Below are 26,922 nucleotides of genomic sequence, written 5' to 3'. Positions count from 1 at the left end.
CTCACATTGCAATTTAAAAGTGACTCATTAGACCATAGTTATAAAATCTACTTTAGGATCACATAATTTTCTTGGATACTGTTGGAAAAAAAACAGACATATGACTAAACAGACTCTATTAAATAAGATTGTTGTTGAACGTTTTTGTGCAAATATAACTCAAATGTATACATATAGAAAGGTGAAACTGACCCAGAAAATGCTCACTATACTTTCCTAAACAATGCATATTTGCAGATATCAAGATAATTCATTAGGCTAGGAATTTATTATTTTCTCAAGCACATTTTAATTAGTATGCATTATTTCCTAGTGGTTGAATATCAACACCAGAAATTTATCAGTTTAGTCTACATGTTAAATAGCTAATGAATCATTTGAGCTTACCCCCTTTTCAATATTCCCAGTTTGACAGAGTGTTCCCTCAGCTGCGGGAATACTGTTGGTGACACAGCGGTTGCTTTTGCTGAGACACCAGAGCTCTCTACACACTTCCTAGGAAAGAAGGCAAAAGCAAGTTGATCAGAAGTAGAGACTAAAATCATGTCCACTTTTTTATAAAAATACCCATAGTATATAAGCAATACTAAGCATTACTTGTCTCTTGCTGTTGTTGAAGCATCATAGATCAGGATTTTGGAGGTGGTCCTTCTGGAAGGTAGGTTACTCGTTTCATAAAATCATTTTAATATTTGTCTTTATGATTCTTATTTCAGTGGATAAAGTATATTTTAGTTTTTAATACTGATTAGAATCTTTTTAAAATAATGTGCAGAAATTTCATTAATAGAGAAGAGTAGTGAGAAAGAATGAATATGTAGAAAGGAAATATATGTTTATTACTCCCCAAAATATACAGTAGCACAAACTTTCCAAATACTAATAGAGTGGCCAAGTAGGTGATTTCCTAGTCCTACAGAAATATTCAAATAAAGTGTATTTTTTAAAAAGAGAGAAAGAGAGAGACTATGGGAATGGACAGGAAGTGATTTATAAAATTCATAAATGCCTAAAGAACAATCTAGCAATGTTATTTGCAGTTCATCAATGTAGCCCACTTTCATGAAAGGGAAATTTGGTTTTGAACAAATGCTGCTATTTATGTGCCATTTCCATAACTGATATATTTCAGATGTTATTTGGTGCTGTTTTGTCTTCTTTATTATGATTTCTCATTATCCCACCTCACCATGGGAGAATTACACTTATTGTAATGTTGGCAATATAAAATATCTCATTTTGTTCACACTTATATTAATCTATCAGATTTTAAAATAAGCTGTCCAACATATCCCAAAGTAAAGCCTTTGAACAGCCAAAACACAGATTGCTTTGAAGAAAATACTCAAATTTTTCAGTTTATTGTTATATATGATCGTCGACTAGCATAATTACTGATATTAAAGGTTTTTAATTTAAACTGGAACCATTAAGTAAAAAATATATATTTGCAATAAAAATATATTAATCTTTTTTTTTTTTGCAGTACGCGGGCCTCTCACTGCTGTGGCCTCTCCCGCTGCGGAGCACAGGCTCCGGATGCACAGGCTCAGCAGCCATGGCTCACGGACCCAGCCGCTCCACGGCATGTGGGATCTTCCCGGACCGGGGCACAAACCCGCGTCCCCTGCATCGGCAGGCGGACTCTCAACCACTGCGCCACCAGGGAGGCGCAAAATATATTGATCTTGAATGTAAAGACACATTTATATATAACATTCAATTCTATTGCTATTATTCCCCAACTGCCCTTTTATTCTCAAAACATAATTGTAAGAACTTATGCCACATATCACAAGAAAAGAGTCTGTAACTGTGTATCGTGATGGGTATTAACTAGATTTATTGTTGTGACCATTTTGCAATATATACAAATATTGAATCATTATGTTGTACAACTGAAACTAACATTATATTATTTGTCGATTATATCTTAATTAAAAATTTTTAAAAAGAATTTATGTCACATAAACACAATTCAGAAATACAGCGGTAACACTGAATTCACTGGTTAACCATTACTACAAATGGAGATGCCTCACAGAGTATAGCAAAAAGAAAGAATCTATTTGGGTCCCTCTTTAGGGTGCTCCACTCCACCAGGCAGAGAAAGAGACATAAAATTTATATTAGACTTTTTAAATACTTTTCAAAATTTATATATCATATCTAATTTATTCATCTACTTTAAATTCCATGTGGAGAACTACTGAGCTAGAATAAAGTTAAAACATCAGAAAAGAAAAACATGTGCTGTGGATCATAATATAAAGATAAAACTTTCCTGTTCTTACAATCCAAGGTATTACAAATTCTTTCTTTCAAAGCTTCAGTTTCTGTTTAAAGAGAATATTATTTATACTACTTTATTCTTCCTTTTCTATAGGAGATGGTTTCTTACTATATGTTCCTAAATACATTCTCTTAGTTTATTTTAAAAGCAGTAGGATTACCATTTTAAGCTCTTAAAATACTATCCCATGTATCAAAAATATTCATATTCAAAGAGAAATATGTTCACAAAAACAGAGACGCATTGCTAGGACAATGTATTAGGAAATTGCTAACAAAATTATCCATAATCCTGGACCATCCTCTTGATATTTTATGATTACTTTAGACAGAAGTAAAAGAAGCCTAAAGTTTCTTTAGACAGAACTATGCAATGAAAATTCTATCATTGAAAAGGACAGTATTCATAGAACCTATTAGGAAAACACACTATTTAGTCAAGTTACAGAAACTCTATTTTCCAAAAATGCCTTGAAAATCTCTACCCAAAATGGCAAGTGCTCAAGATACTCTTTCCAAAACTTTAATCTCAAGATTCACAATACAGTCCTCTGATAAAGCCCTCTTATCCTTTAGGGAATGACACAGTTTGAAAGTTTGATTCTTGCTTTTAAAAGATTTTATTATGTTAGTGGGCTCTCGGGGATTTGAATTCTGCTAGGGCATTAAGTTCTCTCAGATTGTTGTTTAAAGTATGGGACTAGAAATCTAAGGATGGGAAACACTCTCAAGATGTTAAGCTAGTCTTGGAGAAGACTCTGAAGAGTTTTCAAATAGATCTCTTATCTAGAATTTTAACTTGGTTAAGAAAGATTTTGAGGGGCTTCCCTGGTGGCGCAGTGGTTGAGAGTCCGCCTGCCGATGCAGGGGACACGGGTTCGTGCCCCGGTCCGGGAGGATCCCACATGCTGCGGAGTGGCTGGGCCCGTGAGCTATGGCCGCTGAGCCTGCGCGTCCCGAGCCTGTGCTCCGCAACGGGAGAGGCCACAACAGTGAGAGGCCCGCGTACCGCAGAAAGATTTTGATACCCCAATTAAGAATCCCAAGATAAAAAATATTCTCTTGGAAGACAAAAAACAAGAAAATTTTATTTCTTACCGAGAAAGAGGTACACTTCCTGAAAGAATCTGAGAACAATTTCATACTTCCAGAAATACCCTTCTTTCTCTAAACTGCTAGATCCTAGACCATGGTTGGTCAAACCATCATGCTGTACACCATAAACTTAAACAGTGATCTATGTCAATTATTTCTCAATAAAACTGGGGAAAAAAGGTTTAAAAAAGCTGGGGGCTATGCAGATTTCAGTTCAATGTACAGAAAATCTTACAAAAGTCAGACCTGAACAATCATAAAATAAAACTGAAATTTCCCATCACTGGAGATACTCCAGGATATACTAAATAACCTCTTAGCAGCAATGTTGTAGGCAGGAAAAAAAAGAAGGAAACTAACATTTTTTCAGGGTATACTGTTAATTACTGTGCTAGGCATCTTTGTATCTCATTTAATCATCATGACAATCTTCTTATCTTAGAAATCATAAGAAACTTAGGTTCAAAAAGACTTAGCAATTTGCTTCAATCCTAACTAAATGTGGATTTGAATCAGCTGTCTGATATCAATGCCCAAAATATCTCCACACAATTAAGCTACTTTTCAGTTTCTTTTAAATGTATCAAAATTGAATAAAGTCATTGGCCAATTAAGGCTGATTAGTAAAGGTTTACTTGTATTTTAACATAATACAAAAACTCACTAAATGTTCGTAATATCCTCCTACCCTTTACCCGTATTTTAAAGGACGATATCTCAAATTAAGACTATTATGTACTAATTCATAATATATCCATTCAATATATGAGCTTAGGCACCAACTTATACATTATTATTATTGGAACTTCTAAATGTAACATCACCACTTAAGGATACTGTTAACATACTCCTCAAAAGTGTTCCATGGTCTTCCAAAAGACAAGACATTTAAAACATTCCTACTTATTTAAAATTTTAATATCAACTCCCAGATTTCTATTCTATTTGATTTTTCAAATGAATGACACGGTTTGCAAACATTAATAACAATGAAAATATTAGCAAGTATAAATCATAATTAAAAATATATAGAGAGGGTTTTAAAGTAATTACCTAATGAAGAATAATCTACCTGATATTCAGAAAATAACTTTGTAAAGAACTGAACTCAGGCTCCTTTGATCAGAATAGAATAGTTGATTATTTTACAGTCAAAGACCCTTTCAGTACAATAAAAGAAATTAGGATTATCTTTTCTAATGTTTCCATTCTTTTCAAGTAACTATAGCTATTAAATGATGCTAAAAAATGGGAAGAAAAGCCCTTTGATTTACCTGGGAAAATTAAAATTTGCAGTTTACATAAGGGGGCAAGGGATATCATAAAAGCGCAAAACCATTTCACAACTATTGTATCATTAAGAAAGTAAAACAGTATATGAAGAGAAAATGGCATTTTTATTGCTAGATGGTTTTTGTTTTTTAATTTTTTAAACAACTGTAAAGATCAATAAAGATATACACACAAATTTTCTGCCCTTGGGAAACCCTAAAGCCTAGGCCATCTTGGGTCCTTGCTTCTGGATATGAAATATTCTCTTTGTCCTCATTATCCTATAGGTAATATCTCTCCACAGCTGTTTGGAATAAAGGATCATGATGGCCCAGGGGGAGAGCAGAGCACTGAAGAAGTCAAGAAGGAGCATCAGTGATTAGAAAGGTTACTTAGCATTGTATCACACAAAGGAAAATTGAAAACCAACATATGGTGACCCTGTGGCCTGACTCCAGGTATTTAGTAGTCATTTGAAGAAAGAGAATAATGCACCCTTATTTCAGCTTTAAATAGGTTAATCCTGTTACGTGGGTAATTTAAGTGCAAGAGATCCTAAACAAGGCAAAAAAAAAAAAAAAGATTATATCTATATATATTTTTTGTTATATATGTATTTTATATATACATTAAATACACACACATATATACATATATAAACAAAAAACTAATCTAGAAATGCAGATTAAAAAATTAATTATCAATTTGAAAGGGTTAAAAATTATTAACTTGTTTTAAAAAAATACTTCTAAGAAGCAAACCCAGAGTAAAAACTACTGATCTCTAAGAACACAAATGATTATGAACCTAAGATTTTGGCTTGAAATTCAAGGAAAAATAAAAATTACGTCAACTTCTTGTCAAGTATATGCCTGATATATATGTTTGGACTCCAAAAGAATATTGAGATGTTAAAACAATTCCATACCTTTTACTTCCTAAGCCCATATCAAACCATATTGTAGAATATTTATGCTACCTTAAAATCCTCAAGAAAAGTGATTCTACAATCTCCCTCAGTACAAAATTTCAATATTTAATAACTTGAAATTCTTCCTACCACCTAATCTACAACCTTCCAGCTGTAAAAATTAAGGCGACTGTGTTTTTTTATGCTCTTGGTGGGGAAGGAGAACAATTTGTTACCAGGAATCAAACTATAATAAATGTTCCAAAGCCTGAAAGTGATTTTGAAGCCAACATTTAGCTTTCTTTTTCACAGGCTATTCAAACTCAATTTCTTTAAACTTCCCTTATATGTACTTCTAAGTATTTCACTATTATCCTCTCCCAAGTTATCTGCATCTCTTAAAAATAAAATTCGGGGGCTTCCCGGGTGGCGCAGTGGTTGAGAGTCTGCCTGCCGATGCAGGGGACACGGATTCGTGCCCCGGTCCAGGAAGATCCCACATGCCGTGGAGCGGCTGGGCCCGTGAGCCATGGCCACTGAGCCTGCGCGTCCGGAGCCTGTGCTCCGCAGCGGGAGAGGCCACAACAGTGAGAGGCCCTAGTACTGCAAAAAAATAAAATAAAATTCGGTAGGTAGCCAACAGTACCCTAAAAAGACTAATAAAGTATTTGTATTGGAATGATTCTCAATCAGAAAGCAAAAATTACTTGAATCTTAGCTAATTGATAGTGATAAAATAATAAACAAAAGGGAGTAACCATGAAAACATTAAAAACTGAGTCTAAGAGACAAAAGAGGTCTGTCTTAAGTATACTCCACAGGGGTAATACCCTGATTAGAGAACTCAAATATCTTATCTTTAGCAGGTTACCCTTACTCCAAAGAGCTATACTTCAGGCAGACACAGCTTGATGGCATGCTTATTAAAGATATTAATTAACATGTTAAATAAAAATAATTTATACTATCCTGTATTTTAATTCTATGCTTACCAAAAAACTTTTGATAATAAATTTGTCTACCAGGTAGACTTCCTTAGGTAATAAAATGTTCAGATTTCAGTACAGTTGACTGAATATAAACAGAGAGGCTACATTTCTTACTATAAATTAATAAATCCAATTTTATATATAAACATATATATTCCCTTGATCTTTCATGTCTAATATTAGATACTAAAAATCTCTCATAACTTAAAGTATGGAACAAATGTAGTACACTTAGCCATTTACAGATTATTCTATCATTAATCACTTAATTGAGGTATGTAGAAGAGAAACATTAAAAAGTTTAATGATCTGTAAGTAAAATAGAGCACTTGCCACAAACATATTTCCCCTGGAAAGATTCAAAATGAATGAGAAGTCTTAAAGTTTCCAAAGTAATGTCATATTTTCTTTTTGTATGTTCTGTTTCCACCATAATACACTGGGATTCTGCAATATTAAAGTCAAAATTATGGAGCCCACATACTTCTGTACATAAACACCTCCATTCATTTCATAAAATTATGGAGCAGCACCCTTCCATAAAATAAGAGTAAATATGCAATTCCCTAGAAAAACAAGGGCATTGTTATAAGGGAGTATTATCAGTGGCAGAGTTGCTTTAGTACTCTGTGTAGGGTGTTTTTGGAGGGGAAGAGAAAAGGGAAGGGAAGAGGACATAGATCACTTTACAAAAGTCATCAATTTTCCAATATGGTTTTCCCAGATTACAAAATCATATTTGTTTCCTAAGATAATGTGTCTTTGAAATTCCGTGATTCTCTGCACATCAATAAGTTACCTGGGTTTCATTCATTAAAAATCTTTCAGTAGTTTTCCATTGCTCTTAAAAACCTAGAATTCTTCACATGGCCTATAATTTGGATCCTACTCTTTTCTTGCCTCATGTATATGATGCTTGCTTTGAGAGCTTCGGCCTCACTGGCCTTCTCTCAGCTCTTCAAATACACAGCCTCATGGTCTTCACAAAGGTCCTCTCTCCTCTCTCTCTCTCTCTTTTTTTTAACATCTTTATTGGAGTATAATTGCTTTACAATGTTGTGTTAGTTTCTGCTGTATAACAAAGTGAATCAGCTATATATATACATATATCCCCATATCCCCTCCCTCTTGCGTCTCCCTCCCCCACTCCCTATCCCACCCTACTAGGTGGTCACAGAGCTGATCTCCCTGTGCTATGCCGCTGCTTCCCACTAGCTATCTATTTTACATTTGGTAGTGTATATATGTCCATGCCACTCTCTCACTTTGTCACAGCTCACCCTTCCCCCTCCCCACATCCTCAAGCCCATTCTCTAGTAGGACTGTGTCTTTATTCCTGTCTTGCCCCTAGGTTCTTCATGACCATTTTTTTTTTTCTCAGATTCCATATATATGTGTTAGCATAAGGTATTTGTTCTTCTCTTTCTGAGTTACTTCAGTCTGTATGACAGACTCTAGGTCCATCCACCTCACTACAAATAACTCAATTTCGTTTCTTTTCACAGCTGAGGAATATTCCATTGTATATATATATGCCACATCTTCTTTATCCATTCATCTGTCAATGGACACTTAGGTTGCTTCCATGTCCTGGCTATTGTAAATAGAGCTGCAATGAACATTGTGGTACATGCCTCTTTTTGAATTATGGTTTTCTCAGAGTATATGTCCAGTAGTGGGATTGCTGGGTCATATGGTAGTTCTATTTTTAGTTTTTTGAGGAAGCTCCATATTGTTCTCCATAGTGGCTGTATCAATTTACTCCTCTCTCTCTTTGCCAGATAATTCTTCTCACTCATTTATTCACCAAATATTTTATGAGCTCCTATTATGAGGCAGGCATTGTGCTACTCACTTTATAAATAGCCATGAATAAATAGGCAGGCAGTAAGCAAGATGAACAAGTAAAATACATAGTATGTTAGAAAGTAACAAATGGTAAGGATTAAAATAAAGCAAGGAAAAATGACAAGAAATGAGTGTGTTTGTGTACATGTGTGCATGTGTGCATGCATGCATGCGCAATTTTAGATAAGGTTGTTAGGAAAGGCCTTACCTAGAAGATCACAGTTAACTATTAACAAGCAATCAAATAAGCAAAATGATTATGGATTGTAATAAGTGCTATGAAGGAAATGAAAAGCATAATTTCCTTTATGCTTTAACTGGGAGCATAAATGTAAGTAAATAGGAGAAGCCTTTGCATATAGATGGATCAGAGAGAAAATCTCTCTGAAGAGAAACTGCATGTGAGCTGAGATTGAAGGATGAGAACGAGTCAAAATGTGACCCTTAGAGTATCCATGGTCCCCAAAGTACAGATGGCTCAGATTCTCCTAAAGCACTATTAGCATATCAGCTATATAGGATGGTATCATGGATGACATAGATATTCACAGAGGAAAGGGAAACATGTATAGAATATCTGCCATGTGCCAGGTAAATGAAAAGCACTTTGCATGCTTGTCATACTCTTTAACTTTCTAAAGCTTTCAAGAACAAGTTAGCTGCTGTTCGCTGTAAAAAGTTGTTGCTGAGTAAAATCTGCTGGTGGTCAATGAACATTTAGGTTGCTTCCATGTCTTAGCTATTGTGAATAATGTTGCAATAAATATGAGAATACACACTCAAAGATCCTGACTTCAATTCCTCTGTATATACACCCAGGAGTAGGAATCCTAGATAATATGGTAGCTCTAATTTTAATTTTTTGAGAAAGCTCCATATTGTTTTCCACAGTGGCTGCACAAATTTACATTCCCACCAACAGTGTATAAGAATTCTCTTTTCTCCACATTCTTGTGAACACTAGTTATCTTTTTTCTTTTTATAATAACCATCCTAACAGGTGTAAGGTGATATCTCATTGCAGTTTTGATTTGCATTTTCCTGATGATTAGTGATGTTTAGCAACTTTTCATATACCTGTTCGTCATTTGTATATCTTTTTTTGAGAAATGTCTATTCCGTTCCTTTCCCATTTTTAAATTGAATTACTTGCTTTTTTGCTAAAACTGTAGGAGTTCCTTATACATTTTGGACATTAACCTGTTAGCAGGTATATGGTTCGCAAATAATTTCTCCAAATTCCATAAACTGCTTCTTCGTTTTGTTGACTGCCTTTGCTGTGCAGAGCGTTTTATTTTGATGTAGTACCACTTGTCTATATCTACTTTTGTTGCCTGTGCTTTTCATATCAAGAAATCACTGCCAAGACCAAAATCAAGAAGATTTTCCCCTATATTTTCTTCTAGTAGTTTTATAGTTTCGGGTCTTACATTTGTCTTTAATCCACTTTGAGTTAATTTTTGCATCTGTTGTAAGATAAGGGTCCAGTTTTATTCTTCTGAATGTGGCTGTCCAGTTTTTCCAAAGCCATTTATTGAAGTGACTATCCTTTTTCCATTGTGTATTCTTGGCACCCTGATTGAAAATCAGTTGATCGTATATGCATAGGTTCATTTTTGGGTCTCTATTCTGTTCCATTGGTAAATTGCCAAATGTATATTAATGAATCTACTCACAAAGAATTCAGTCAAGATTTTTCATAACTACAGATGTAGTCATTGATAGTCCCCACAATGACCACATGACGGAGATGGAAAGCTGACCACTGCTGCAGTTCTGGGTCGTTCTGCAGATCATTGTTTAAAATCTTCCCTGACATCATCATTAGAGACCTGCTAGTTGAAAGAGGGATCATTTCATGATGCTTCAACACCAAAATGTACCTCCTCACTAAAAGGCTACAGTGCTTTTCTAAACCTCCAGTGCTTGTGTTCAGCATTCATCTCAGGATACTACATTCAGATAGCCATCTAAATCAGGGCTGGTTTGTTTTTCCCTCCAGCTTCCATCAGAAGTATGACTTGTTTACCTGTCTGGATTCTCACCTTCAAAGCCACTATTATTTTCTAAAGTAGCATTTAGAATCATTTAAAATCTTAGGGATAATCCAGATAAAACACGTGTGTTTTGGGTGTGTGTGTGTGCGTGCTGTCAATTGTATAAACCCAATTTTTCAGGCACAAGCTTAAGAGATGTAAGTGGTTGTAAAGAATCTGTTACAACCCAAGAAACTTTGTTAGTAATATATAGCACTAAACGTAGATTAACATTTTCACTTGCTAACAAAGAAATGAGAGACCATAGATGAGAATAATCTAACAGAAAATCTGTAATCACATTTGATCATGAATTTCAACCTACTAAGCTACAAGTATATACAAAGACTGTGATTAAAGTTTGACTGACTTTTTCTGAGGGAAAAAGCAACCCAAGGGAAAAAAGAAACTAAAACCATACAGAAACAAGAAACAAGTACAGACTCTTCACAGAGAGACAAGAAACGCCAAAGTTTTACTCAAGGCTCTAGATCTTTAGATAGTTGCACACAATCTTTGAATCTAGTGCACAAAATGTGCTGCCAAAGCCTACTAGGAATAATAATATACTTGTCATTCAAGGAATATTTTAAAAAATCACTTTCTTTTGTACTGTACCCAAGAAGAATAATTGGTACAGTACAACGCATATATTGTTTAGTCTTAACTACCTTAAAACTTAATTCTTTTTATTGTTATGATTTTTAAAAAGGGATGTTAAATACACTATTTGCGTAAAAGTTGGAACTAAGCCTTAAACTTGCTTTTTAAATATATTTTCAATTGCTTGACAAACTCTTCATTTAAAAATCCTATTCTTTCACTCAACATGCTTTTATTGTGTATCTACTATGAACATCTTCCTATATTAGACATTGAAATCTTTCTCTATGAAACTTAAAAAAGAATTTTTTTTTTTACATTTTTTGAGATAGACACTGAGACTTTTTAGGCAGACAAGAAGAGTCAATCATCATACCTCCATTTTTTTCCATAGCAATTTTCCTTGTTTCTCTATTTGGGTTAATGTCATCTTGTCCGCACTCAGTTATCGTGTTAGAATGTGGGCAGTGGATAAAGCAACTTGAAATGACTCAATACTAAAAGTATAAGTTAAAATAAAGGCTCCTAGCCAAAGTAAAAATGCCCTTAACCCAATTATTAGAGTACCAGAAAAGGTGGGGAGTCAGGGAGGTTTCAAAATCGTAATATTTCAAAGACAAACAAGAGTTGGTATTGTAAACTCAGAACTTAAATAAGGAATACGTTAGAAAATTTTAAAATTCTGCCCAGAACCCTCACAAGACATTTGAAACTTGTCTAATTAAGGATTATTCAAACATTTAGAAATAGATATTGTACAAATTATATCAGAAAAAGAGCAGTGTTAAAGGCCATATTTATGTTAATACTGTTACCAAAGGTAAACTACATTCATTAAAATTCCATCTTAACAATTGTGTCATGAAAAACACATATAAATGACTAAACATAAGAATTAAGACTTCTTACCCCATATTTACATTGGCGGGATGTTGCTCCATACTGGAAACGGCATTGTTCATCAGCATCATACACCTGACCTGGGGCCACAGCTGGATAAAGAAAGTCACGCTTGGGAGGCTCATTATCAAGGCAAGTACCACGGCCTGAACTGTTCAACATAAAGGATCAAAGGAAATTAGGTACACTGTGGACTATTTCAATCACAGTTATGAAACCATGTGTTGAGCTCTTTGTTTTAATAATTGATGCATGAAAAACAATATATTCTACAAATAAATAATCATATGGCAAAATAGAATATCTTTACTAAAACTTGAATAAGAGCTCCAATAGTTTTTTTCCAGCACCAAGACACAATATAAGCATCTCACAAAACAATCTAAAAATGTCATGTTGGCCTTTAAACACTGATTTAAACTAATTTCTGAAGGAATCAAAACAACTTCATACTGCTCTAAGCTTCTTGTTTGTTTTCAGTGGAAATATAACCACATCTGGTAGTAGAATCAAAAACGTAAAATGTGGAAAAAAAATTGTGGTTGTGATCCTTAAAGACCTAATCTATATACTTCCACCTTGGGCAGAACAAGAGATGCTGTGGTAAGACATGTCCAAAGCTTCTTGAAATATTTCAATAACAAATGGGCTGAATGACAGATGAGGCCAAGATCCAAAGTTGTCCTCTCAAGTATATTAGAAGTGTTTAGTCTCTCAAAAATTTCATATTTCATCTAGGATCATCAGAGTTGGAAAAGAGAATGTTCTCCTCTCTCTATAATTTCTGCTTTTCAAAGTATGCTTGCACTCAAACATAATATTTTAATTCAGTGGAACAAATAACATAAAGATCGCCAAAAGCCAGAGAGAATATCTTAGTTTAAACAGCTTTATACTTTGCTAAATATAATTGTTCATTTTTATTTAGTCAGTGTGCATAAAATAGGACAGATGCTTTTTTACTTTCATTTCACATGTGAGTAAGTTAGAATTTTTAAAGAATTCCTATGCCAACATTTAAAAATTTTTTCCAACATTCCTGTCAATTGTGCCAGCACTTGTGTTTTTTTTTCCAAATCTTTTCCATCCACTTTGCCAAAGGAAAATAATTTCACAAGTAGAAGTTCCTCAACTATTATTTAGGACAGTACAAATTTTCATTTATAGGTAAGTAAGAAAGAACCATGCATAATAATGTTTCATATTCACTTAAAATTTTATATTCTTAAAATGCAAAAGCAAATTTGTTAAATAAAAATGTATATTTGCACAGTAGCAAATAAATACCTTTAAAAAACTGAACCATACTATGCATAAGGTGATAGATTCAAAGACCCAAAGGATAGAAAATTATCTTCTTTATGCCCTTTTTCTTTCATTTACACCCAACTTGATTAATTTTTTAAACAATAAAAATATTTAAATGGAATATTAAATGTGGTACTGAATAGATGGATGTTATTATTGGCCATTATAATCATTTCATTTGTCACTGCTCTAGGTGTCTAACTAATAGAGAACAATTTTTTTTCTTTTTTTTTGAGAACAATTTTTTTTCACCCAACTATCCAGATTTCATGACAGACTGCTTTTTATTTTCTGTTTTTTGTACTTTTAGAAATTGTCATGTACCTCACCTCAGCAAGAAAAACTATTTCTAAGTGAATTTTAAAAATAGTAAGTTCTGGGCTTCCTTGGTGGCACAGTGGTTGAGAGTCCGCCTGCCGATGCAGGGGACACGGGTTCATGCCCTGGTCCGGGAGGATCCCACATGCCCGGAGCGGCTGGGCCCGTGAGCCAGGGTCTCTGAGCCTACGCGTCCGGAGCCTGTGCTCCGCAACAGGAGAGGCCACAACAGTGAGAGGCCCATGTACCGCAAAAAATAAATAACTAAATAAAAAATAGTAAGTTCTTTTTATTTCATTATGTAAAATATATGGGTATGAAAATTTTAGGCAAATGTAATTCTACTAGTAAATTCAAAATTTTTATTAAGGTTAGTGATAAAGTGGTCAATGTGAAAAAGTATAATGGAAGAAGAATTTATGAGATAATTGTATTAGTAGTTTAATTTCCTAATTTTCCTCCTAAAATATTAGTTTCATGTTTATCTACAACAAAACTATAAAAGTCTATCTGAAAGGAGCTAAATATATAATAAAAATAAAATATCAAGCTAAGTTTTATATAAATCATTGGAAAAATTTTAAGCACTGAAGTACTTAAGTACAGGATCCTACAGATAAAAATATTTGCCAATAGCATAACAAAGAAAGTATAAGATATATTCACCTAAGTGGCACCAACTCAAAATCCATTAAAAATTATTGTACATTATTACTTTTATTACTACAGAAAATTAACCTAAAAACTTAGAGGAAGAAGTATGTGGACCCCCAAAAAGAGTTTAAGATTGGGATAACCTGAGGATCCTGAGGAAAAAATATCCTGAGGAAAAAATTCTTTCCTGATAGCAAACTGAGAATTGGCTTAACCCAGGAGGAAGCAAGAATAATTGCTTCATTTAAAGTTCTTGTTCCCAGGTATTAATGGTCTTGAAATCACGGTTCACGTGCTGTAAAAAATACCAAATCAGATGACCATTGCAGGAGCCTCCAGACGACGAAGTAATGCATGCACTGTGGTCACCTGTGAGAAAATTCTTCTGAGAAAGTCTATCCCAAAAGTGATTTGTGTTTCAATTCTTTGGAAATAACTATTGCTTTGTATTAATGTGGTCTAGTTAAATATCTAGACGTCTCGTTCTCTCTTCCAGTATATTTTTGCAGAAGAACAAAACACCGTATGAAATACAATAAGTGAAAAATTATATAGATCTTTAAATAATGAACATGTATTTAGGAATATGGCATCAACAAAGACCTTTTAAAATGGGTTTGGCTATATTTGTATAAAATATCAATGCTTGCAAGTCAAGCATCTTACCTACTAGTATTGGCTCCAGGATACCAAGTGTGGGATACGTGCAAGGTTGATTTAAACTGTTTGTACATTTTGGGTAAAAAATGTACTACATATTTTCCTTCTAGTAACCATAAACATTACATATGGTAAAACCTTGATTAAAGTATTTGGGGGGTGAGATAGTTTTCATACTTTAATTGTTAACTGAGGCTTAAGCTACGAAAATATATATTTTTTTGCATAATGTTACTAAAACTTGTCTGCCACTTTCCTGCTACTTTTAAGTTAAATCTATAGACCACAATTATTAATTAACTCTTAGAAGATAATAATTCTGGATACGTTCATGCCTCTGTACCATCAATTACCATTATGAAATATCACAGATATAGGTATGGAAGGTAGAGGACATGAATCTGAGAGATGTATATATAACCCTAGGAGTGCTTTTGTTTTTTTTCCTTAGAAAATTTCCCAGTTTTCAACCTCAATCATACTCCTCTTTGTTTCCCCAAGAATTAACAAATATTCTGACTTTTAAAATAATAATTTCTTTGGTTTTCTCAGTAATTATTTATCTCCCAATTATTCATCTGCCTGCTCTTGGATTCTATATAAAAGGAGTCATACTGTAGGTTTTCTTTTGTGACTTTATTCTTTTGCTCAATATTATGAATGTGAGACACATCCATGTTGATGTGTTTAACTGTAAGCTGCTCATTTGTATTGTTCTTTGATATTCCATTTAAGACTATGCCACAGTTATTTATCCATTCTTCTATTAATAAACATTTAAGTTATTTCTAGTTTCTGGAAATTGCAAATTATGCTGATATAAACGTTTTCGTATAGTCTTCCGGTACCAATGCTTTTCTTAAAAATATTAGATATGAGTTATTTTCTTATATTTTGTAATTGTCTCCTTTTAACAAAAAGAAGTTTGAGTAACTTTTATTTAATCTAGGGTTCTAGTTAATCAATATACAATTCTTATGATACTGAGCCTAGGGTTATTTATGCTACTATTTTCAAATTAATAGTGGTAATATTATATATAAATCATCTTGAATTTTCTCATAAAATGCCACTTTTAAGTATAGCTGGTTTGTGCCCTGGTGTCATATGTGAATTTTTTCACTTAGAAAACATAAACCTCACTCATTAATAAATGAAATGAAGAACACTGTAGTTTCCATATATGAGATATTATTACAACTTACTGTTGTTAAGCATAGATATACTTGTCCTGAACAAAACTGTATACATAAAAAGTGGAACTATGATTAATTCCCTAGCAGCATATATTTCACAACTAAAAGCCCAATCCTGATTAATATCTACAGCATTATAGGTAATTATTGAATTAATACACTCTACTTTTGTTTATGCTTCTACGACAAGGCAAAAAAATGTCTATTAGTTTCAGACATACTTTTCCCTTGATTATGAAATTAGTAAATCAAAGTATGTTTACATTTCCAGAATCCTTGCAATATGATAGCAGTCATGTTTTATGTATTCTACTTCTAATTAGAGAAGTCTTATTTACATAGTTCAAAAATTAGCCTTAAAAATAGGTACATGAGCCAGAGTTGAGTCTTCAATGAAAATTCACAGATCCTTATGTAAAATACGGTCTGTTGGCTTTGTTTCCAGAACACATGAAGACATACTCCTAATTGAAATTTTAGATTTATTTTTCACTTAAACAATTATACTACAAAGGACAGACCTTCAGTCTACAACACAGTGGGTCAATTTAAGAAATAAATCTTTCTATATAACCCTGTACATATCTTAACAGTTTCTTAACAACAACAACAAAAAGTTAACAGATAATACCATCTCCTACTTTTTCCCACAAAATTGTGCTAATATACCTAAATTAAGCAAAAATGAATTAGGTTAACTCATCTATGGCAAGTCAAGTGTCTTACCTACTACTACATTCTCATAAACTGCTCTATCAATCTTCACAAAACTAATAATATTATTACCTTCTAAAATGAGTTACTCTAAGTCAGACCTTTCTTTCTTGCCCTCTATATGACTAGGATGCTTGAATACAACTGAACTTGAGGCTTCCAATATACAAACACTATTCTAGTAACGTTTACTAAGTTATGCTCTTTTTCTCCATATGTAGTTATGACTTATCAAAGATATTTATGGGTTAGAGTCAAGTCCCAAAATGTGTCAGATAAATGGAAGGAGAAATCTGTTTTGCTAAGCTGTTTTGGGGTTCCACATAAAAAAGAGGTCCCAACTATAAAATTTTTTTTCTCTCTAATAAATTATTGATAGCGACTTTCAAAGGTAATTGCTATAGAGGAACTGTAAGCACCTTGCTTGTCCTGTTCATCTTATATCACTTCTCTTGCAGCTCTACTTTTCTTCCTAGTTCATCTTCAACCATAATGTTGCTTCTCTTTTTTTTCAGCTTCCATCCTTTCTGTGAAAATGGCTAGTCTGTATTTAATTTGGAACTGTAGGAAATTTTGCTATGGATCTCTGACAGTTCAAACAATATAACAGACTTTAATTTAAATAGAGCAAGAGTTGATTCAGAGGCCCCAGGATTTTTGAAGACTATATGAAATTACTCTGTACTACCACTGAGTGGTGGAAAATGTATGAAAAACTGGCCTAAATTACTTCTGGCTGCCTTCCACTGCCTGGTAAATTAGCCCACAGACATCAATGAGTGTGAGCCATAACACCAGGTTCATCTTCTCTAGTTTCTAAATAAATAAGTAAATAAATAAATAAATAAGTCCCGCAGGCAGATAGGAAGGACACTACCTGCAAAGCCGTCGTCGAAAACATCAGAAGCTGGCATAACACGTCCATTTTAACGGTAATGGGTTCTTTATTATTTAATCAGGACGGCTTCTGGGCGATTCATGAACCACTTATTGAATCACCGAGTTTAAGAAATCTGAAAAAAAATATTGGGAGTTGGTAAACACCATCTCCTGATTGATCAATAGCACCTAGTGTTTCAGAATGACACGAGAGACTTTTTACTCTATTGGCATTTAAAGGCCATGAAACTGTTTTCAGTTGAACATAGTGAATAGTGAATCTCTATAAATCATAGAAAGCTCATTGCTAAAATCCACCATCATCTTTGGCCTATACAGTCACTAAGTAGAGAAAAGTATGCATTCTGTTGGCTGGGCTGCAGTTCCTAAACAATTCATCTTTCAAGATTTCTTTTTCTTGAGAAGAGAAACAAAAATAAAATGTTATGACTCTTTTTGAGCCAACTATAAAACATAAATGTAATCTCAATCCCTGATCAAAATATCACTGTATTTTTTAAAATATCACACATAGCTGTTAAAGCAATTAAGTCCACTGCATTAATAAAGAGGAAAAAAGAAAGTTACTATTATGTCTTTGTGCTCCAGTGAACTGACCTTTTTAAAGGGCCTTGTGTTTAAAAAAACTTTATTGCTTGGTCAGATTACAGAGTTGTTCAGTTTACTATTAAAGAGGGAAAAAAAAGCACCAACTTTCCCCAAAATCTCTACCCATTGTCTTTCATATCTATCTTTTACTAATGGCTTTAACTTTGTGAGCATTCCCATGAGGATGCACAACAGAAATATTTTTATAAAATACAGGATAATTAAACCCATGACAACCCTGTCAACACTAATCATGCTTACACATAGAAACTGCAAAGAGGCAATAAGGCTTACGTAATACTTTTTGGATTAATTCTTTCAATTAATTCAATCGAACACTTTATTGCAACTAGTAATAATTTTACATCTCTGACAAAACCAGTGGTGATTTCTTGACTGTATTTTATCAGCAATTTAGGGATTCCCTTTTGGAGTTTAACGGCCTTCATAGAGCTTTAACTAGGCAGGGTCTGGCAAGAAATCAAAACCGGTCCTTGTATTTAGCATACAGAGATTGTCCTAGCAAATGGGCTGTGCAATAGAAACAGAATAGAGGAGACAGAAATGGTACTTGGGAAAAAAAAAAAAAAAAGCAAGTGGAGGAAAGCCTTCAAAAATCCACAGGAATACTGAGCATGCATACAGTTTGTCTTTCTGGTGGTAGACACTAAGATTCCATTATAAAAACATGAGCCAAGTCAAGGGAGAAATTCCAGACTGGCTTGACTTCTGGGGAGAGTAGATCTTCAACAATGTTTAATATTTAGGTTATATGATCTTGTTAAAAACATCTCAGAAAATGATATTGCTAGTGCTTTCTGTTAATTACTACCAAAAGATGTCAAACAAATTCTCTGTGGTCTATCTTTATAGCCCTTTACCCAGTTTTGGCACAAGGCAAGTACAGTGTTATAATTAATCTATTACTAACATTAAAAATTGTTAGGTTATAGTATGGTTATTCAGAAGAGCTACCTTCTAAAATAAATTTCTAATTCCTTCAATTTCATCATCACATTAATTAATTCAAAAGAGCCCATTTTAAACATTTATCTTTTGATCTTTGATTGAGTAAAGCATTGTGCTAGGTAATTGAAAACCTCTTGTTTGTGGCTTTTAAAAATATGTAACTATAAGTTTTAAGAATATAATCTGGCTATTAGCAGATATGAACCAAAAATTTAATGAATAGTGTTGCCCTATATAACCTATCTGAATTCTAAAATTTTACACTATAATCATGTTAAGGTGAACTTTGAACAAAGACAATTTTTAAAAAGAATTTTTGTTGCTTGCCTGTACTTTATGTATGACTCACTTTTTCACAAAGTATTTAATCTCTCCTCCTCAGAAAAAAATGGCACAAAATAGTTGAAGGTAATGATAGAGCAATAGTGCTTAAAACCTTGATATTATTTAAAATAATACTATACCACTTAATGAATGTCTATTAAGTGTTTATATACATTACAGTGTTATACATAATTATTTACATGACAACCTGATGATGTGTGTATTACTACCTAAATTCACTCAACAAATGAGGTCACTGAATATTAGGAAGGTTAAGTAATATGTCCAAGGTCACACTGTTAGGAAGTGAGACCTAAGTCTATCAGTTTCCAAAGTCTAATCCTGGAGCCCGATGCAGATGACATGTGGAGAAACATCTGCTTTCCTAAACATAGTTATACCTGAGCTAATTTATATTCTTCATACTTAAATAACCAGACTCTTGGAATATATGTTAAAGGACCAGCAAAGAAGTTCTCAAACTGTAGAAAAGATGAGTCACTATAATAAATTTTCAAAGACAAATTTTCATTTTCTCATTTTCATTTCCTGGGCGTTGGTTTTTTGTTGTTGTTGTTTGTTACTATTAGATACTTTGGCATTCCTATAGAACTTAGTTTTTTTACCAACAAAGTGAAATATGTAATCACTGAATTAAAGCTTGGCTTATGCGCTATTAAATTATATAAATCTAAATTCTTTCTGATATTGCTTCCCATTTATTTAACATTTCTAACACTCACATCATCAACCCCTTTTACAGCCTCGCTTCAGTTCCCCTAATCTGTTCAGTTTGTGTTCTGTTTGAGTATGCAGGAGAAAATTTGCCACAATGATATAGTAAAGTATTTTGGGAACAGCCTGAAATATGGGAACACTGGGCCCTATAAAAGTTACTCATTATGCAAAGTTTGAAGCACTACATATTAGGCTTCTATCAATGGCTTACTTCTGGAGCAATTCATCATCACTCTCCAGAGATTACTTACTCTAGAAAGCTGGTGATATAGTCTCGACTGCAGGCAGACCAGGAAAAGGGATTGGTATTTGCAGTAATGTGAGCTGCCATAAGTTTTGCTGCTTCATGACCTTTCGTCCCACAAGAATTTCCAATTCCATCATGGTTCATACCAAAACTGTTTTAACAAGGAAGAAACATAAGAAACATAAAAGAAAAAAATAAGAAAAAATAAAACAAACAAACCCTCAATACATCCTTTATTTCCTTATTTGATCATTTATTAGCCTTATCAACATATGGCTTCCATCAAGATAGACCAGGTCCTCTAAGAAAATATAGAATTAATGTTAAAGAGATTAAGGAATAATTCAATGATACAATATATTTCTAAATCTCTTTAAATTTATCATATACTCTCAAATGTTATCTCATATGATACAGTCTCTCCTTGAACAGAGAGGGGATATATATTAATTCTAACTTTATAGATGAGAAAAACTGAGATTTACTAAAGATAATTAACCTATTAAAGATCACACAGTTAATAAGTGTTGAAATTGTTAGTAGAACCTACCTCTAACATGCTAGAGTTCAGGCTACCTCACTTGCTGAATCCAAAAGGGAATTATGAAAAGATAGTTACGACCCATAGAGTTCCAGGTTATAGGCCAAACATAAAAGTCCTTTTTCTTATTAATATGGATAAAGGAGAATTAAATACATTATGTAATTTATGTTTGTGTGTGTACGTGTCTTCAAAACACCTTTTGAAAAATCCTGATACATTTAAGGATTATGAATATAGCCTTTTCTTTACCATGGCCTCCCTGACTTTTTAAAGCTTTTCTTTGTCATTTTTTCCTGTGTCCTGTAGCCAGGCTTAGTGTTATCAATGTGATTTAAAAACATATCTCAATGATAAATCATAAAATTTTTCTGTGGATAAATGGAAAAATGGATAAATAAAAAAGGATCTATGTACTGCATATGAATAAATTTAAGCCTTTCATCACAAATAGCCAGAAGTTTAGGTGAAAATCACTAAAAAAATCCTTATTGTGTCCACTGTGACATTCTAATAAATGCACCATGATATGTGTTCAAGGGAATAAGTAATTTGTGTGACATGAGTATAATACAGATAAGAATAGTTGCTGGAGAAAAATTTGGAGAGATAGTTGAGAACAGATAATCACAAGATAATAAATGAAAGTAAATACTGATACTTTTGGCAGTGTACAGACTTTGAAGATTTGTCAGAAAGAGCAACTGAGGACTTCTGAGTAGGAAAATATGGAATTGACCTGTATTTTAGACAGATCATTATAGTAATTCTGTGGTGGAAACAATAGAGTGGAAAAAGAATAGAGCCAGGGAGCACAGAGAGATGATGATACCCAATTAAGAAATGATGTAGGTCTGAACTAGGGCACGGGATAGAGAAGTGGGATTAGATTTGAGACATGTTCAGGAAGGTGAATGAACTGGCCTTCATAAATACAATATAAAAGAGCTATAATAAAGACATATAATATGTCCGTGTATGGCGGGAGGAGGGAGGAGGAACTAATAATTCAGGTATAGGGACTAACATAAGCAAAGGAAGAGAATCATATGAGAGCCCTTCCACATAACCAAATAACCTTTCAAGAACATCAATACTTAGTCTTCTTGTGTTTGACATCAACACACTCAAGTCAACCTCTTCTAGGAACATAATGGTGGAATTTACTGTTTGTTGAATTAGACATATATTCTGTGAAAACAATCAGCTATAGATTTACATTAAAAATTCCTCACTATAAATTTATAATTCAATAAACTTAATATTCTACATTTCTCTCAAAGGTTGATGCTATGATGTGATTACTACTATGATTCTTTTCAAATGATGATACTGATAGCTTAAAAAATATTATTTCCCTTTAGCAGTAGTCTCATACAAATCTCTGAGTAATATTAAGATAGCTGTAGGCAGACACAGATAGCTTTCAGAAAATCACTTTTGAGATTCCCAACTTCCTTACTTACTCATTTCTAAAAAAAAAGTAAAGCTTCTTTTGAAATCATATTTCTCCCACGTTATAAAAGAAAGACTTATCTTTCAGTTACACATAATTTTACAATAGTTCATTGCCTTTGGCTATAAAAAATGTGTGTCGAGGAAAGAGACAACTGGAAACATTTAGGGTCAGCACTGAGAAAAAGAATGACTTTATTGATTAAATAACATATGTAGTTTCTTGTTTTCATCAAGTTTATAGGAAGATATAATCAAATTAACAGCTGATGGGTTGTTAAAAATTTGATGATAGATCACCGTGGTTACGTTTTGACAAAGAATTCAAAAGGAGCTCAAAGAACTGAGTGATATTTCTATAATAAATTCCTTTCATCTTATCTATTTACATATGTGATCCAATTTTCTCAACATTCACATCTATAGAAACAAAAGAAAGAAATCGAATTGGTGCTAAAATCCTGCCTCATTCTAGCAGTAATGAAGTAACGGCAGTAATTGAAAATATACATTTAAAGATACATCTTCTAACAAAAACTTTATTTTTATATTTAATTATTAAAATTCATAACATGTATATATTCTTCTAATCAATTATTAACTAATAATTGTAATGTAATGAACATATAATTCAGAAAAAAAATTTTTATGATCACAGGAAATTTTAAAAATGTAATTGCAACTTAAATTTTTTTTACAGAGATATTTGATATAATTAAAAATACTTTTAAGCATAAAAACACATTTTAAAAGTATATATTAAGAAATATTAAAATATACATTAGGATTGATATTCTGGGAGGGAAAGGAAGAGCAGACATATTGAATTAAAGGAGGGAAAAATATGCAAATTTTGGCTATAAAAGAAGAAGCTGTTAGTGTATTTTTAAAATAATCTTTTAAAAAAAATTTATTTATTTATTTATTTGGCTGCACAGGGTCTTAGTTGCAGCACGCGAGATCCTCATTGCCGCATTTGGAATCTAGTTCCATGACCAGGGATCGAACCTGGGTCCCCTGTATTGGGAGCACAGAGTCTTACCCACTGGACCACCAAGGAAGTCCCCTGTTAGTGTATTTTTAAAATGCATAATGATGGTTACCAAATTGCTATGGCATTTAGATTCAATCAGGTATATTTAAAGGAGGTTTTTATTTTTTACATACTAATTTTTGCAGTAGTCTAGAAATTCTATCCTTTGAAATTAGTTAGACATAAAAAATGTTGGACATCAACTGAAAAATAAACAATAGGGTACATAGTTTTTAAAACTTCAGAAGTATAGGGAGGAGTTTTGGGGATATATGTATATGTATAGTTGATTCACTTTGTTATACGGCAGAAACTAACACACCATTGTAAAGCACTTATACTCCAATAAAGATGTTAAAAAAAATTCAGAAGTATATATGGGAAAAGATTTAAAAACTAATGAACTCAAGTATCTGAAGAAGTAAACCTTAAATTCTATTTCTACTTACAATCCTTACAGTTTAAATGTCAGATGCAGAAAGTTGTCTTAAGGATTTCCGTTTCAGGTGTCGAAGAGAATGTATACTTTTGCAGCTTATATTTAAAACATAAGAATTCCCAGAAATGACCTGACCAATGTCAACTAGTTCACTAACAGTGACACAAAGTGAAATGGGAGTTTACAATTGCTGTTTATGACATCAGCTTCAAAAGATTCCTCTAGGGCTTTGCTGGTGGCGCAGTGGTTGAGAGTCCGCCTGCCGATGCAGGGGACACAGGTTCGTGCCCCAGTTCGGGAAGATCCCACATGCCGCGGAGCGGCTGGGCCCGTGAGCCATGGCCGCTGAGCCTGCGTGTCCGGAGCCCGTGCTCCGCAACGAGAGAGGCCACAACAGTGAGAAGCCCGCGTATCGCAAAAAAAAATAAAAAAAAGTTCCCTCTAATACACTGACCAGGCCGGAGAAAGAAAGACAGTGTGTGTGTGTGTGTGTATGTATATATATATATATGTATATACATATACATATATATATATATACATACACACATACACATATATATTACAGATAAGCTCCTTCCTGAGGAAACTCTATCAGTGAGGAGTTTGTCAAAAGAAATGAAACTTACTAATGATTAGAGAAAATAAACGAGTCTACTTTAAACCATCATACTGGCAAAAATTAGAATGTTACCTTGGACTAAGTGTTGACAGTGGTGTAGAGAAACTGGGATCTTAGCACGCAACAGTTATAGTGTGGTCAGGCAACAGTTCCAGAGAGCAATTCAGCAGTATTTGGTCATATTAAATAGAGGAAACATTATGACCCAGCAATCCTGTTTTTGGAGAGATATCCCAGAAATATTCCCAAAGGGAACATGTATGAGGATGTTCATGACAGAATTATTTATGATAGCAAGGAGTTGAAGACAATCTAGGTGTTCGTCACTGGGGAATGGATAAATAAACTTTGGCAGATGTATATTATGGAATACTAAGCAGAAGTTGGAAGCAACAAACAAGATAGATGTCTACACATAAATATAGGTAGATCTTAAAAACACTGAAAAAATTGAGAAAAGGAACAAGGTCTATAGCACTATATCATACACGCAAACAAAAATTACATATATCTTATCAAATAACAAAGAAAGGCCAAGGAATTGTTCCAGATTAAAGACTTTAGAGACATTACCAAATGCAACAGAAACTGGATTGGAGGGGGAGAAGGTTATAAAAATATTGCTGGGACGATTGAGGAAATTTGAATAGGACTATATATCAGATAATAGTAGTGTATCAATGTTAAACTTTCTAATGTGATAATTATACTCTTACGTAAGAGATTATCTTTTCTTCTCAGGAAACAGATGCTGAAATAGTTAGGGAGAGGGGACATGTCTACAAACTTATTCTCAAATAGTACAGAAAAAAATACATGTACATATACAAAAAGAGAAAGAAATGTTGCAAAATATTAACAATTTAAAAATCTGACTCAGGGACACATAGGAAATCTTTCTACTGTACCAATTTTTCCATAAGTTCGAAAACATTTCAAACTTAAAAAGTTAAAAAATAGGGCTTCCCTGGTGGCGCAGTGGTTAAGAGTCTGCCTGCCAATGCAGGGGACATGGGTTCGAGCCCTGGTCTGGGAAGATCCCACATGCCACGGAGCAACTGAGCCCGTGTACCACAACTACTGAGCATGCTCTCTAGAGCCCGTGAGCCACAGCTGCTGAGCCCACATGCCATAACTACTGAAGCCCTCACGCCTAGAGCCTGTGCTCCGTAGCAAGAGAGGCCACTGCAGTGAGAAGCCCATGTACTGCAATGAAGACCCAATGCAGCCAAAAAAAAAAAAAAAAAGAATAAAAATTTTTTAAAAAGTTAAAAAATAAACACAGACATATATAAAACAACCTGCAATATTTTGCAAGGATACATATGAATTCAACTATAGATATCAAATTTATTAAAGGAGTTATCTATGGGAGGGAAGAAATGGGAGTGGAAAATGGGAATATAGAAATATATGCACATATATGAAACAAAAAGGGTCCTTGCTGGGACTGATAACGATGTTGTGCCCAGAAATAAGGATAGACAGATAGATAGAAAATAAACTCAACTCTCTGCTCTTGAGTTAAAAAATAATAATTAAAAAAAAAAGAACAAAAGAGTTTGGTGAACCTGGCGCCCACCCCAGTGAGTGAATAGTGGTAACAAGAGAATACTTCCATGGTTGGTTTTATGTGTTTAATAAAATTAATCATTTAAGTTCAATAAAATTAATAGATTAGGCAACGATTCTCATTTGTGGAGGGTTAGAGAAAGAGAGAAAATCGGGAGAGAAAGTCTTCCTTAGGCCTCTTGTGATTCCCCCACATTTTGCTGAGTATGCCAAGTCTGCAAGGCCTGCTCTTAACCCAGCCCATTCCTCAGGACAACTTTAGGAAATGAGGTAACATCTTCCCCTGGACAAAGCATGTTTACTTACTACTTGCTATAAAACTATTAGATTTCCCAAGCTCAGTGTTTCTCAGTTTGTTTGTTTTTGCGGTACGCGGGCCTCTCACTGTTGTGGCCTCTCCCATTGCAGAGCACAGGCTCTGGACGCACAGGCTCAGCGGCCATGGCTCATGGGCCCAGCTGCTCCGCGGCATGTGGGATCCTCCCGGACCAGGGCACGAACCCGTGTCCCCTGCATCAGCAGGCGGACTCTCAACCACTGCGCCACCAGGGAAGCCCCTGTTTCTCAGTTTTGATGCAAACCCACTACATGTGTGGCATTCATTTGGGCCATACTGCGTTGCCCATGTGGGATTTGGGGCCAAAAGGAACCAAAATAAATATGCTGATGCTTATGTTGCTTGCTGTGCTGAAGTCTCTG

At 33.9% G+C, this 26,922-nt stretch overlaps 1 protein-coding gene across 1 annotated transcript in view; it reads right to left on the bottom strand.

Moving 5' to 3' along the window:
- Positions 1-26,922, bottom strand: part of ADAMTS6 (ADAM metallopeptidase with thrombospondin type 1 motif 6) — a 263,626-nt gene that overhangs the window by 99,484 nt on the left and 137,220 nt on the right. The window contains exons 9-11 of the mRNA XM_024753116.1: positions 20,566-20,712; positions 11,955-12,096; positions 388-495 (exon numbers count right to left, since the gene is read on the bottom strand). Coding sequence (XP_024608884.1) covers positions 388-495; positions 11,955-12,096; positions 20,566-20,712 — 397 coding nt within the window. The remainder of the gene's footprint in view (positions 1-387; positions 496-11,954; positions 12,097-20,565; positions 20,713-26,922) is intronic.

This window comes from Neophocaena asiaeorientalis, unplaced genomic scaffold (genome assembly GCF_003031525.2).
Source record: "Neophocaena asiaeorientalis asiaeorientalis breed wild unplaced genomic scaffold, Neophocaena_asiaeorientalis_V1.1 scaffold399, whole genome shotgun sequence".
NCBI classification, from domain to species: Eukaryota; Metazoa; Chordata; class Mammalia; order Artiodactyla; family Phocoenidae; genus Neophocaena; species Neophocaena asiaeorientalis.
Note: the sequence above shows the minus strand (reverse complement) of the source record. Positions and strands in the feature narration are given on the sequence as shown.